The sequence below is a fragment of the Periplaneta americana genome, chromosome 5 (assembly GCF_040183065.1).
Source record: "Periplaneta americana isolate PAMFEO1 chromosome 5, P.americana_PAMFEO1_priV1, whole genome shotgun sequence".
Taxonomy (NCBI): domain Eukaryota; kingdom Metazoa; phylum Arthropoda; class Insecta; order Blattodea; family Blattidae; genus Periplaneta; species Periplaneta americana.
Genome location: NC_091121.1, coordinates 8310910 through 8325795, shown reverse-complemented (window position 1 = coordinate 8325795; position 14886 = coordinate 8310910). Strand labels below are relative to the sequence as shown.

Genomic DNA, 14886 nt, shown 5'->3' with positions numbered 1-14886 from the left:
AAAAATGCATCTTTGCAAGGGAAATTGGGCTGTGTATGTGAGCTCCAAGCCTCTTCGCCATTTCTCTCACTCCGATTTTCGCCGCTGTATTTGAAGTAACTTTAGAGGATTTTGAAATAGAAAATATGAATGATATAATTAATTAGTAAGTGGATGGCTTGGTGGGTGGGTGGGTGAGTGAGTGAATGAGATATTATATCCTTGTTAGAGCCGCTGGGATACGAATTCAATTCCCCGGCATGGAAAAACAAAATGCACAAGCCAAGTAGCCTGTTGGCTAATGTTACACACAGTACCTTCATCTCGCCTTACATCAGCTGTTCCTGACGCAACGAGAAGGATGTTGAGGCAAGAGATGGATGAAATCAGACACATCGGCTGTTTCTATATTTAACCTCGCGCCCATACGCCGAATGATGCGGTAGAAGGAAGCAATCAGCAAAGAGTTGGTTTATTGCAGGAGCATTTGTGTCTATTTCATGATCGGGGCAGTTCATTCCACCCGGAAGCAGATATTGCTGCTTTTCCCCAAATTAATCTCCAGGCCTCTATTCATGTCCGTCTTGCCGGATTCCAATCGATGCCCGTCATTATACCCTGCAGCCTATGTTATTGTTACACCTCCTGCTGTCGTTCTCAGGGTTCTTTTCTTATGCTGGAACACGTTCGTATCCCAGCGCGTTGTTTGGTGCCAGCCAGTGGCATTATCTTGATTTTGCTCAGTCAGTGAATGCAAACTCTTCTACGCTTCAGTGAATCTAATGAGTGAACTTGCTTTATGATTGTACATTAGGGCGTATTCAAAAATAAATCCGAAATTCAAAACGTAAGGGTGTACAAAAGTTGCCCTGTAGTCTCTACCATAAGCAGGAGAAAAAAAAAAACAAGATCTCTAACTACATTTTTCACCGATACGCAAGAGGTCCAAAGATTAGCGTAGGAATTTGTGATGTGTTCTGCATATGTGGAAGTGTTTTGTACAAAACAATGCTAACCACACCTACGGAGACATCAACACAGACATAGAAATGCTACACATCCAACCAAAAAGCCAGAAACTAAACACACTAGAACAATACGAAATATATAGACACACAAAAACATATCCAAATTAAATTCTCAACACACAACTCAATTTCAGAACACACACACTCTTTGACTACACATTACACTACACAAACACATCCCCACAGGAAACACAAACAAAAGGCGCTAGCAGGCTGAAAAATGTTAGCGAGTAATGTAAAATTTAACACAGGAAAGACAAATAATACGTTTTCCGAAACGAATTCTTTGATGATAATTGAGTATTCTTGTCTCCGCAGTTTCCCTAGGGAAAATTGAGAGATATATTATTGAAAGAAAACACCTGATAAAAGATCATAAAACAACTGAAGATCTTTACGGTCAGACCTTACAGATTACAATAATGACAGCGGTCTAGACAAAACATATACTTCAGTCGTCTAATATTAGATCTTAAACCGATGTAAGATATTTTGTTTGTATTTAGTTGTCAGTTACTTGTACTAGAAAAGTTTTAATTAAGGATGATGAAATAAACAAGAAACGTTTTAATTAACGATGATGAAATAGAAAATAAACATAAATATCCATGTTGAATCTTTCATACACTACTTTTAACACTTGAATATAAATAATTGATTAAATGGCGATCTTACTCGTGTTAATTATAATTTAATCAATTTTTTAAACACGAATAATTTTAAAAGGAACAATTATTGAAAGTACAATTTTCAAATTTGAACGTTTTAGTTGTTGGTGGTTCAGTTGATGTTATATTGGACGTGTGCCTAAAAGAAGTGAACTCGTTGATGTACATGGTGTATTCCTTAACTTATTCAGGATTTCCGAATGGTGCTCTTCATTTATTTGTAAATAGGATTTCAGGGAAGATGCATAGCTATGACCAGTGATCTTTATTAATTCTTGTTCTTGAATGCCAATGCGAGTCATATTTGAAACTGCTGTGCATCGACTGGAGTGGTTTGTAATTTTCTTTGTTTTTTTTTTTTACGTCCAGACCAGTGCAGTTTGAAATGTTGGCAAACAAAGAAACAAATGCTAGGGTAGTGATAAAAATATAAAAAAATGCTAGGGAAGCGATAAAATGAAACAAATGCTAGGGACGCGATAAAATTGTGCGATAAGCAGCCATGATTGGTTGAAAGACGTCTTTCTTACCGTTTTATTGGTCAAAAGTAGTGTGACGTAGTAAAAGTGTAATAATCAAAATAAAATTCCTCATATCTCTCAACTTTATAAATGTGGGTTAACATTATTTACCCCCGAGATCTTCAATTATTAATGACATTACTTAGGTCCAGCCTGTATTTATTCGTTTTTTTTCTGAGGAAATGTGTTTTAGAGCTTTCGTACACATTAAATAATTTTTATTTCGCGATTCCCGTTGATAAGGTCTCACGACTCCCACTTCGAGAAATGGTGGCCAATAAGATAATGATAATTATGATGATGATGATGATGATGATAATGATGATGTCGACAACGACGCCTTGACCTATAAAAGGGGCTCTCTTTCCGTTTTGCTAAAGCAATAAAACCACAAGCTGTCCATGATTGCACACAGCTGCTGCAGCTCCCGTTGTAATATCGGAGGATGTTCCATTTCATTTGAAGTCAGATGCATTTAATAAATCCGCAGGAATTCATCTTGTTCGCAGCTGGAGAATAAATATTTGTAACACACAGACGTGTTCTTCAAAGTGATTGCCGCCGCCCCATAATGTAATGAAGCAGGCCGGATTTCAGCAAGTGAAGACACATTTGTTGCCAAGGTAACAAACTCTGGATATCGGCTTGATAAGGCTTTGTGATGTACCGCATATTGCGCAGTACTCACGATTATCTAGATCGCGTCCTTGGCAGGGTTGTAACAGTCGATAACGCACCCTCGATCTCCATTCAGAATGTGGGAAATCGGCCGTGTTTGAGTTTGTATTAACCCACATTATTGGACTTCCATTGCTGATTAAATGTGGGACACAGGCTGTTTCGAAATCGCTGCAAATCTGCATCGAGTAGTTAGGAGACACATTTAAAAGGGATGTAGTGTAAATAACCCGCTGGAAGGACACATTTTGTTACTCGTCACCCAATTTTATTTGAGTCGCTAGAAACTTTTTGCGTAACAGATTCCAAAATAGAGTAAATAAAGGTTTAAAAAAACAACCATTGCACAAAAAATGCAAATGTTATAGGAGTGGAACTTTTCAGTGGTTTTCATAAAACACCCATAGTTCAAAAACTTTTTTTTTGTGAAAACAGCCATTGTCCAGAACGATGGTAACATTTACAAATATCTCATTCATAACATATTGGAACATTAATTTATCCATACAATTTGAAACTGCGGTAGATTTTGTTAATACTACTGTATCTTCTTTTTTATATTGTTTGTATTATTTTATTTCTATTTCTCTTGTTTGTTTGTAGTTATATTCTTTATTCTGTATATTTAAATTTAAATAAATAAAGAAATAAATAACTGACTGACTGACTAACTAACTAACTAACTAAGTAAGTAAATAAGTAAGTAAGTAAATAAGTAAGTAAATAAGTAAGTAAGTAAATAAGTAAGTAAATATATAAGTAAATAAATAAGTAAGTAAATAAATAAGTAAGTAAATAAGTAAGTAAATAAATAAGTAAGTAAATAAATAAGTAAAATAAATAAGTAAGTAAATAAATAAATAAAATAAATAAGTAAATAAATAAGTAAATAAATAAGTAAGTAAATAAGTAAGTAAATAAATAAGTAAATAAATAAGTAAGTAAATAAATTAGTAAGTAAATAAATAACTAAGTAAATAAATAAGTAAATAAATAAGTAAAATAAATAAGTAAGTAAATAAATAAATAAGTAAATAAATAAGTAAAATAAATAAGTAAGTAAATAAATAAGTAAGTAAATAAATAAGTAAAATAAATAAGTAAAATAAATAAGTAAGTAAATAAATAAGTAAGTAAATAAATAAGTAAGTAAATAAATAAAATAAATAAGTAAGTAAGTAAATAAATAAATAAGTAAGTAAATAAGTAAATAAGCAGTACTCTTTTTTAAGTACGCGGTAAAAACCACCTCGGGGAGAAATACTTTAGCACGTGAATATTATGGAATCATCTTCAGGTACAGAAGTAACTTCATGGAAGAAACGTAAGCAACGAAAGGAGAAGAAACAGGATATAACAAAATAAAAAAGAGATTAACGGAGGGAGGGGGTACACTTCATTCACAACAGAGTATTTTTTCTTAAAACAACCATTGTCCACATTTACACATGTATTTCTATATGGCTATTTAAGTTACAAATGTACTTCAGCTTTCCCAAGTTTCTAAAACATCTTAAGAAATGACATGATAAATTTCATACTTGAAGTGTCAAAAAGACCCATGCCAGATAGTTTTGAGTTTTTCCTGAAAATTTATGTTTTTGGACTATGGTTGTTTTTCCAAAATAACTCTTCAATTGTTAATGAAGAACTCATCATCTAACCTGAAACCTGTCCGAATCTGAATCCATTTCGTCTTTACTTGTGGGATTATCATACATTTATTGGTCAAGCATTAACTGCGATGATTTCCCATTCTGAAAAGCCAGATTTTTTATTTATTTTTCGTAACTGAATCTTTTCATGACTAAATTGCACTAACCGTCACTAGAAAAATTTAAAGGAAATTATCCAGACAAATTCTATGTATTAATAAATAGTGAAAATAATAATCAGACTGATTTGTAACTAAAATTATTTGAATGCAAAGTCACTTACATGTGTGAGAAGTACAGGGACATCATTTTATTTTACTTCAATTTTTATTGTACCTGAGTTTTTGAATGTACTTCACTCCCACCCCTTCTACTAATGAAGTTCAACCGTCCTCAACACAGAACCAAGACCGCATATACAGTCATAGTAGCCTTACGGTCATAGTAAACAGTACGTTCCAAAAATAAGTTCGCGTTTTGCAGTGACGAAAGAGCTTTCAATTTTGCATCATTTTCCATTTGCCTACGTCGCATTCCGGTTTCCCCCACCTGCTTCTATTCGCCTCTTTGTAAAGGCTAGTGGCTGGGCTGTCTTAGCTCTTTTCTGGGAACATTAATTTCTGTTAGGAATTGGACGTCTACGTAATATTATACCCATACAATGTTTAAAATAACTTAAATAAAAGGGCCTCGTTAAGTAATTAAATGTCACGTGATTTCCTCCCTTTCTACGACGCTGCGACGTAACCACTTGGACGGACAGTAGATAGCATGTCTGAGTAATTTTATCTTTTCGGATCGGACAGAAGTGAAGATTGAATTTACAGTACCTAAGGTTTCTTTTATAGAGTAGGTACAGAATTATTTCAACATGAGTTACTGATACGAAGTACGAACCTGGTAATTGGGATTACGTACAATAGTCTACAGTGCGATAATATGCACATTAGAACTGAAGCCTATATCGAAATGAACGGCCACCATTTTCAAAAATGTGTTTAAATATCCATATTATGGTTATTTTTCAATTTAACTTCATTCTCTATATTGTACGCTAATGTGTTGTAGACAGTATAATATACACTGCATAATGAATACGTTCACATGGACAGCTCAGTTCGTGAGTAAAAACACTCATTGTTAATACTGTACTGTATTTTGATTGAACAAAAACCTAATGAAAATGATCAAACTCAAAAGCGCAATATTTCCTAGTTTACATAAATGGATGAACTATTTTTCTTCCCTCCTATACCTAGTAAAGTGATTTTTTTGTATATTACGCCAGTATCATCGAACTCCAGTCGTGGAACGGGGTAGCAAACGGCGTTGATCCAGAGGTATAGGCAAATTAATATTAAAAATGTTAGTAAAAATAAAATGATGTCCCTGTATAAAGTTGTACAAGGGGCAATCAGTAATTTTTCGGTCTGCCCTGAATATAGGCAACACACAAGATACAGGAGACTGAGAAGTTATCTATAACCAAAGAAACACCTGAATCTGTACTAAATGCATCACTTGAAAGGCGGAGAAGAGGACTAACCATAAGGCGTATGTTATGGAGAGATTCCAGGGAAAATCGCAATAGGTCTTTGCCATTTTTGTACAAAATTACATATAGAAGCTCAGTTCTTAAAGACAATCTGACGCTGTTTGATAGACTGACTCAGCAGGCGTGGAAGCAATGATCTTCAGTGACATGTGGATGTATGTTTAACGGTACAATAAATACAAGTGCAATTCGGAAATATATTGATTGTACCTTGTACAATCATGGCTTTCTCCACGATCACAAGTAAAACGTGTCATATGTTTGCAGCACGTGAGTGAATATGTTCCTCATAGACATCTCCAGGCCAAAATACCTCGATCTTTTGTCGTCGTTAAATTTCGACTCTAAATAATCTCTATAGTTGAAAGCGTCATTAAACAAACCACTACTTACTTATTTAAATAGCTTTTAAAGAACCTGGAAGTTCATTGCCGTACTCACATAAGCCCGCCATCGGTTCCTATCCTGAGCAAGATTAATCCGGTCTCTATCATCATACCCCACCTCCCTCAAATCCATTTTAATATTATCCTCCCTTATACGTTTCGGCCTCCCCAAAGGTCTTTTCCCCTCAGATCTCCCGACTAACACTCCATGCGCATTTTTGGATTCGCCCATACATGCTGCATGCCCTACCCATCTCAAACGTCTGGATTTAATGTCCCTAATTATGTCAGGTGAAGAATATGCATGCAGTTCTGCGTTGTGTAACTTTCTCCATTCTCCTTTGACTTCATCCCTCTCAGCCCCGAATATTTTCCTGAGCACTTTATTCTCCAACACTCTTAACCTCTGTTTCTCAAAGTGAGAGTCCAAGTTTCACAAAAATACAGGACGGCTAGTTATATAACTGTTTTATGAATTCTAATTTTCAGTTTTTTTTTAAAGCAGACTAGATGGCAAAATCTTCTTAATCGAATAATAAAAGGAATTTCCCATGTTTATTCTGCGTTTAATTCCTTCTCGAATATCATTTATATTAATACTGCTACTAGGACTAGAAGTACTATTATTGTTATTGTTATAAAGTAGATTTATATAAATTCTAATACGTGTGTGAAATAGCCTGAAGTACTCAGAATTATATTGAAGACTTATTCTTTCCTTACTTAACCTATTCCTTTGTGTATCTCATTTATTTTTTATTTCCTTCGCATTTGAGTTTCTACCTCTCACTGTTTGAAATTACTGTCTTTGAATTTGTTGTTCTTTCTTTGACTTTATATAATTTTCTTTTATTTTGCTCTTTTTCCTCAAGCTCTGTGGAAGTCATTTCTTTTTTTCTCTACATCTGAGTTTCATCCCCTCACTGTTTGATATGTTTTTCTCTGAATGTCTTGTTCTGCTTTGATTTTACATTAATCCGTGGCGCTACAGCCCGTGAAGGGCCTAGACCGACCAGCCGGCTGCTGGCCTCACGCCCACATGCCGAAGCAGAGGAGGACGATCATTCAACCAGAATGGAGGTATCGTGTGGTTAGCACGATGATCCCCCCAGCCGCTATAGCTGGTATTCGCAACCGGATTTCGCTACCTATCGTAGCTCCCCAAGTGCATCACGATGCTGGGTGGGCACCGGTCCCATTCACTGGCCGAAATTTCATGAGAAAATTTCTTCCTCCATGAGGACTCGAACCAGAGCGCATTCCGTAACGCGAGTCCTAGGCAGGATGCCTTAGACCACGACGCCACGGCGCGGGACTTGATTTTACATTATTTCCTTTTATTTTTATCTCTTTCTTTAACCTTTTCCTTTGTGCAGCTCATTTATTTTTTCTCTATATTTATTTTCTTCCTTTCATCGTTTGATATTTCTTTCTTTCTTTCTTTCTTTCTTTCTTTCGTGTTCCTTCTTTGATTTTATATTATTTTCTTGTATTTTACCCTTTTTCTTTAGTTTTCCCTTGGCGTAATCGAACTTTTCTCTTTGATTCATTTTCGGCTTGTTATCCTTGTCTCATTTAATGTTCCTCTCTTCCACTTAAACTTCTTTTTTCTTCTTTCTTGCTTCCTTACTCTTCTATTTCTTTTTTCGCTTTCGTTTGTTTGGTAAGCCTCCGTCTGTACCGTATCCAAGTTCTTGTGTTTATTCAGCGTCTTGGTAATTTGTGCTAAGTTATGCTGGGAGAAGGCTAAGCGTATGCTGAGTTGTGTTGCTTCTGAATATCAAACAGGCCATTCAATTGGACCAGCTTGTATTTATATAGGTGTCGTTTATTTGTAGACAATCCTACAGATGTATTCATTGTTCAGGTAAATATTTATACACACATTTGTTTGTTTTGTTCCAGAAAAACATCTTCAAGTACCGCAACATTCTAAAGCAGTCCACGAGGCCAGAAGTGATGCTCAAAGAACTAAAGGTAAGTGAATATTGGGGAACCTTTCACATTCTATTAATTCTTTGTGCAAGAATCGACAATAAAAGGATGGAATGAGGAGAGTTTTTTAGTAAATATTTATAGTATCCGGAAAATATGAAATTTGGACTTTTCCCTTGCTGGTGAATCATATAAAAATTGGAAGCGTTTCGAAGGTTCGGTCTACCTTCTTCTTCAGATAAACAAAATATTATAGCTTTTCTTTAGGAAATAATATTAAACCTACGTGGCTAATCGACGGTTGTCAGCCCAACGCAGGGTTTTGTTTAAAAGATCAATAAACTTTTTGCTGTTTCCAGGGTAACATACTGAGTAAGTATGTCGACAGTATGTAACACTTCAAACTTTTTTTATTTTCCAGTTTTGTGAGAAGTGCCTCCTGTAAGAGTTGTTTGCAGTAAATCAACAAATTTTCGTACGTTTATATAACATTTATTTATTTTGTAAAAAATATGCAAAAGAATAAATGCTATATTTTTCTTATATGCTCCTGATCTTCAAATATATGAAATCATAATAGTTATAATAGTTACAATATGTTTAAAAAAAAACTTCTTGATTATCCTTCTAAATTAATCTTTTCTGAATTTAAAGTCTTTAAAATTGAACATTTATACAATTAATGTACATTATTTAAGCGTTATCACAAAAATCGTAAAGATTATATTATACCATTTTCTTATACATCTACTTATTACTGATATTTAAATTGATATTATGAATAAAGTTTTTTTTTGTTTTGTTTTTTCATGTTCTTAATTTTTGTTCTGTTTTGTTTTATATATAGGCCTATATATATGCTTGTTTATTTGTTTATTTAGTTATCCATTTATATATTTATTTATCCATTTATTTATCCATTTATTTATTTATCTATTTATTTATTTATCTATTTATTTATCTATTTATTTATTTATTTGTCTATTTATTTATTTATTTAATTTATCTATTTATTTATTTATCTATTTATTTATTTTTCCATTTATTTATTTATCTATTTATCTATTTATTTATTTATTTATCTATTTATTTATTTATCTATTTATTTGTTTATTTATCTATTTATTTATTTATCTATTTATTTATCTATTTATTTATTTATTTATCTATTTATTCATTTATATATTTATTTATCCATTTATTTATTTATCTATTTATTTATTTATCTATTTATCTATTTATTTATTTATTTATTTATCTATTTATTTATTTATCTATTTATTTATTTATTTATCTATCTATTTATTTATTTATCTATTTATTTATTTATCCATTTATTTATCCATTTACTTATTTATCCATTTACTTATTTATCTATTTATTTATTTATCTATTTATTTATTTATCTATTTATTTATTTATCTATTTATTTATTTATTTATTTATCTATTTATTTATCTATCTATTTATTTATCTATCTATTTATTTATTTATCTATTTATTTATTTATCCATTTATTTATTTATCCATTTATTTATTTATCCATTTACTTATTTATCTATTTATCTATTTATTTATTTATTTATCTATCTATTTATTTATCTATTTATTTATTTATCTATTTATTTATTTATCCATTTATTTATTTATCCATTTATTTATTTATCTATTTATTTATTTATCTATTTATCTATTTATTTATTTATCTATTTATTTATTTATCTATTTACTTATTTATTTATCTATTTATCTATTTATTCATCTATTTACTTATTTATTTATCTATTTATTTATCTATGTAGTTGTTTATTTATTTATTTAGTTATTAATGTATTTATTTATGTATTTATGTATTTATTTGATTTCTGTACATTAATTTTTGTATTTCTGTATTATAATGGCTCTACACCCGAACAAGAGCTTTGCTCATACGGATGTCCCTGATTTTTATGCTTTGTATAATTCATTTAGTCTAAATAAATATCAATAAATAAATAAGCATTGTTTAAAATTACCCCCACTCACTGCCAAACTATACATGCGTGTAACTTGGAAATTGTCTAACACTTTCAGCAGTATTATTTCACTAATCTCTTGCATCTCGTAGATTATCATTAGTTTTAACTTTTGTAGGCCGTATAGCTTGTTTCAGTACGTCCTCCCTTTCATTAAACTCCAAAAGAAAAAAATAATAGGTTCAGATCAGGGGAACTAAACATCAGAAATCATATTTGGGGATTTTTTGTGTAAATACGTCTATATTGCAGAATCACTATGCCAGAAACGTAATTTTAATAGGAAACGTATTTACTTGAACTCTTCAGAAACTTAAACTGTCAATTTTTAACAAGGATTTAAAACTGAAAGACTACAGCGTTTAGTGGGATTATATTTTGCGCGCATCTGGCAACCGACAGTTGAGCTTCGGTCAACAACCAATCACCATTATCTGTGAAACGCGCATTTGTTTACATAGAGAGCGGCGGTTACTCTGAACACAGTAGAGAAATTCTAGTTAATTCCACCACGCTGCTGTTGGCAGCACTGTTTTTCGAAATGACATACTTGATAAAGCGGATAACTCACTGTTAAGAATGACAAACATCGTGAGTTTTATGCACACAATATCGCTAATATTTTTATGCTCGACCATGCCGGAATGTAGTAATTATACACCTGGTAGCAGACCTTTAATGCATGTCATTAAAGTACACCTACTCATTAAAGGTCAGGTCTTTCAGCCAATGACGACTCGGGTTACAACTGTTCAGCCAATGACAGGTCAGCTTTGTACCGTTATAAAACCGCAAGTATCGATTATTTTCGGATATGCAATCGAAAGATTTGTTTTTTTGAAAGATGGGACATGACAGTTATGCGGCCGAACTTGGAACTACAGTGCCATGTTGCCAATATGGACTACCACGCTGCCAGCTGATGGAAGCCTGCAATTGTCGTGAAGATGGCTGACGTTAAAACATTCATTGACAATTCACGCGGAGGTAACAAAACAATACAAAAATCGACAGAGAATCAAAGACGAAACGTACCAATGCCAACACTGTGTGCACAATAAATGTCGCCACGCGAGCTATTACGCACTCGGCAAGGGGAGGTGTAAGTTTGGCAACTCAACCATTGTTACCATAGCAACAGGCCTATTATGCTATGTGACATTCAGTTGTTTTTCCGATCGCAACGCTCCTGTCATGTCCCATCTTTAAAAAAAAACAAGTATAGCGAAAAGTCACGGAGGCTGGAAATCCAATACTGTCGCAGAAGGTTATGTTCTGTTACTATAATAATTAGCGTTAATTGTAAATAATATTCAAATAAATTCAATTTGTCATCTCGTTTTTCAATGTCTAATTTAATTTCAATGTTATCTCTGTAGGTTCTTATGGCCTAGCAAGATCAATGTGAACATCTGTTCCTCGGAAAAAATCAATACTTTCGCGTCTGGCATATCTCACAACATACGGGACATTGGTCAAGGTCAGATACAAAGAAAATTAATAATATCAAGTTAGAAATATGGTCGAGCATAAAAAGTCGTATGAAATTCGCCTATAATGGTAATTAAGAAGCTCGTATGAAAATTATGAAACTCGCTTGTGGTCGTTTCATAAATATCCATACTCGCTTCTTAATTACCTTCATTATAAGCTCGTTACATAATGTACTATTAAAACTCATTTCCACAGGATGATAATGAATGCGACACAATAAATCGTATTTCTACAGATATCGCTTTTCATTACAATATAAAATTGTAAGTATAAACACAATCTATCCCGCGCCGTAGCATCGTGGTCTAAGACCTCGTCCATAACGAATACTGTACCTCTCACCGCTTTTTTTTTATTACAACCCACGTTTTACGCCGTGGGTGTATCGCGAGGTATTTGATCAGTATCTAGTTTTGTTTGACACAATTTTACAGGTACTCAGTTAGTGTCCCATATAATATGTGATAAATGAATCTGAATAACCTTGAATGTGAGATTGCTTTGTGGGGGTTTGTAGCCGAGTTCTTGAGGTACCGAGGTCTGTTGTGTTCCTGAAGTCTGCATGTGGTTAGATCTGTGGCTGTCTGTTTGGCGTCTTCTCATCAACATTGTGGCGGTCCAGTTTTGTTTCTGTGTCGTCAGTAAAATCATGCAGTTGTAATATTACGCAACTACAGAGGATTCGTTCTAGAATAATCGTGTGTGTTGTAATCACGTTAAGCGAAAAAATACTAAAGGTTTTCGTATAATTTAACGAAAAATATTTGTACTGATGTTCTACATCAAACCTATCATTTTGTAACAATTTATCAGACACACCCAGTATGCGACGCTTTGGACACTTGCCATTAATTTGTGAACTGCAGCGGAACTGTGGTGACGTCTGCGGAAACCATTTACGCATGGATATTGAATTATTAGATTTTACATTGACTATTACACTTTTACTACGTCACACTACTTTCGACCAATAAAACGGTATGAAAGGACGTCTTTCAACCAATCATGGCTGCTTATCGCACACTTTTATCGCGTCCCTAGCATTTGTTTATTTTTATCACTACCCTAGCATTTGTTTCTTTGTTTGCCAACATTTCAAACTGCACTGATCTGGACGTCAAAAAACAGAAAATTACAAACCACTCCAGTCGATGCACAGCACTTTCAAATATGACTCGCATTGGCATTCAAGAACAAGAATTAATAAAGATCACTGGAAGAGCACCATTCGGAAATCCTGAATAAGTTGAGGGATACACCATGTACATCAACGAGTTCACTTCTTTTACGCACACGTCCAATATAACATCAACTGAACCACCAACCACTAAAACATTTAAATTTGAAAATTGTACTTTCAATAATTGTTTCTTTTAAAATTATTCATGTTTATTTTTTATTTCATCATCGTTAATTAAAACGTTTATTGTTTATTTTATCATCCCCAATTAAAACTTTTCTAACACTTGTTTATATTATTTAGGTTATGTTTGTTATAGCTTCTTCTATATGATATTATGGATAGTCACGTATCAGAGATTGTTTAATACTAAGATTTATTGAAAATCATCTGTCAAGTGACGTTAATTACTGGGATCCGGATGATTGAAGTGAAATGCAAATGTTTTAATAAAAATGAAACTGGATCAACAAAGCCTTCTTGACTAGTAACAGTCCACAGAGTTCAATGATGATTCCATAGTGGGCACAACTGATACCGGTAACAAGAAAACATAATCATAAAACACTACTGCCATCTAGCGTAATGTTGAGATGGTACAATAATATATTTGAAGACAGTTGTATTTTCGTAAGGCAATTAATATTTTATTGTATTGGAGTACTTTGTTACTTCTAATCTTTATATACTTTCTTCTGATCGTGTAATAGTCAATTAAATCCCACTCGAGTTTTGATTTTCTCTAGATAAATCAAAACCTCTAGTGAGGTTACTGTTGATAAAGATTTGTGACAAAACCTCTATGGACTGGTAAAGGCTGTGTGATGTATCTTGTCTCACTGTGAAAAGAGAGAGAAAGGAGATATGTCTTACTTCGTCTGTATTGTTATGGCGATGGGGTAGTGGAGAGGTGCCGTCCATCCATCCAGTGGCGGAAGAGACTAGTTGATACATTCTGTAGCGCAAAATAAAAGGTTCGTTCCAACAAGCGGTTCATGGATCAGTTCATGTACGGTTCCTGTACCATCTTATGCGCATGCGCTAGTTGAGCATCTGCTATGGGATTGAAACTGGATTGGACGTTGTTGGAACGCTTTCGCGGATCGTTATGTACTAAATCCAGAGATGCTATAACTGTGATCATCTTTGCTAAGAACGGGATGCTTAATTATTATCGTTTCGCAGCTAATTCTAATTGCAGAAAATAGAATTTCGATCATTTTCTATAAAAAGATGACAAAAAATATGGAAGGCAAGAATTCCGCTAATTCAATGGGGGACTCTCATCTAAAAATAGTTCTTTTTTTTAAATCATTAATGTATGTACGTTATTTATTATACTTTTAATCAAAGCTGCATGTTGAAATTGTAATTAACTGTTTCAATACCCAAATAATTCCCATTCCCTTTCTTTTTGGCGAAAAATTAAATTAAATCTCTAGTTTTATTATTCGTCTGTATTGTCACTTTTCATCTTTAACCTCAATGATGTGAACAGTCGATCATGTCTTTCTTCAGTATCCAGGAGACGTTGGTGAGCTTATGCGCATGCGTGCCATGCGTACTCTTCCGTACATGCCTCAATCCACGGACTATTTTTGACCGTTCCGAACCCGTGTCAAAAGCTTGTTGGAACGCCCGACTGCAGTACATGTTTCCGGTTCAGGACTGGTTCGGATTGTGTTGGAACGCTTTTTCTGTACTGCGCATGCTCACGATGGTTACGGACGGTTCCTGACTGTTGTTGGAACGAACCTAAAATTACAAAATATCTCTCTTCGTACTGTGTAGT

At 33.5% G+C, this 14886-nt stretch overlaps 1 protein-coding gene across 2 annotated transcripts in view; it reads left to right on the top strand.

Annotated features, from left to right (window-relative positions):
* The window catches only part of LOC138699446 (C-Maf-inducing protein-like), a 900368-nt gene that overhangs the window by 712068 nt on the left and 173414 nt on the right, over window positions 1–14886 (top strand). For both annotated transcript variants that reach the window (XM_069825318.1, XM_069825320.1), the window contains one exon: window positions 8376–8447. In XM_069825318.1, the coding sequence (XP_069681419.1) occupies window positions 8376–8447 (72 nt within the window). The remainder of the gene's footprint in view (window positions 1–8375; window positions 8448–14886) is intronic.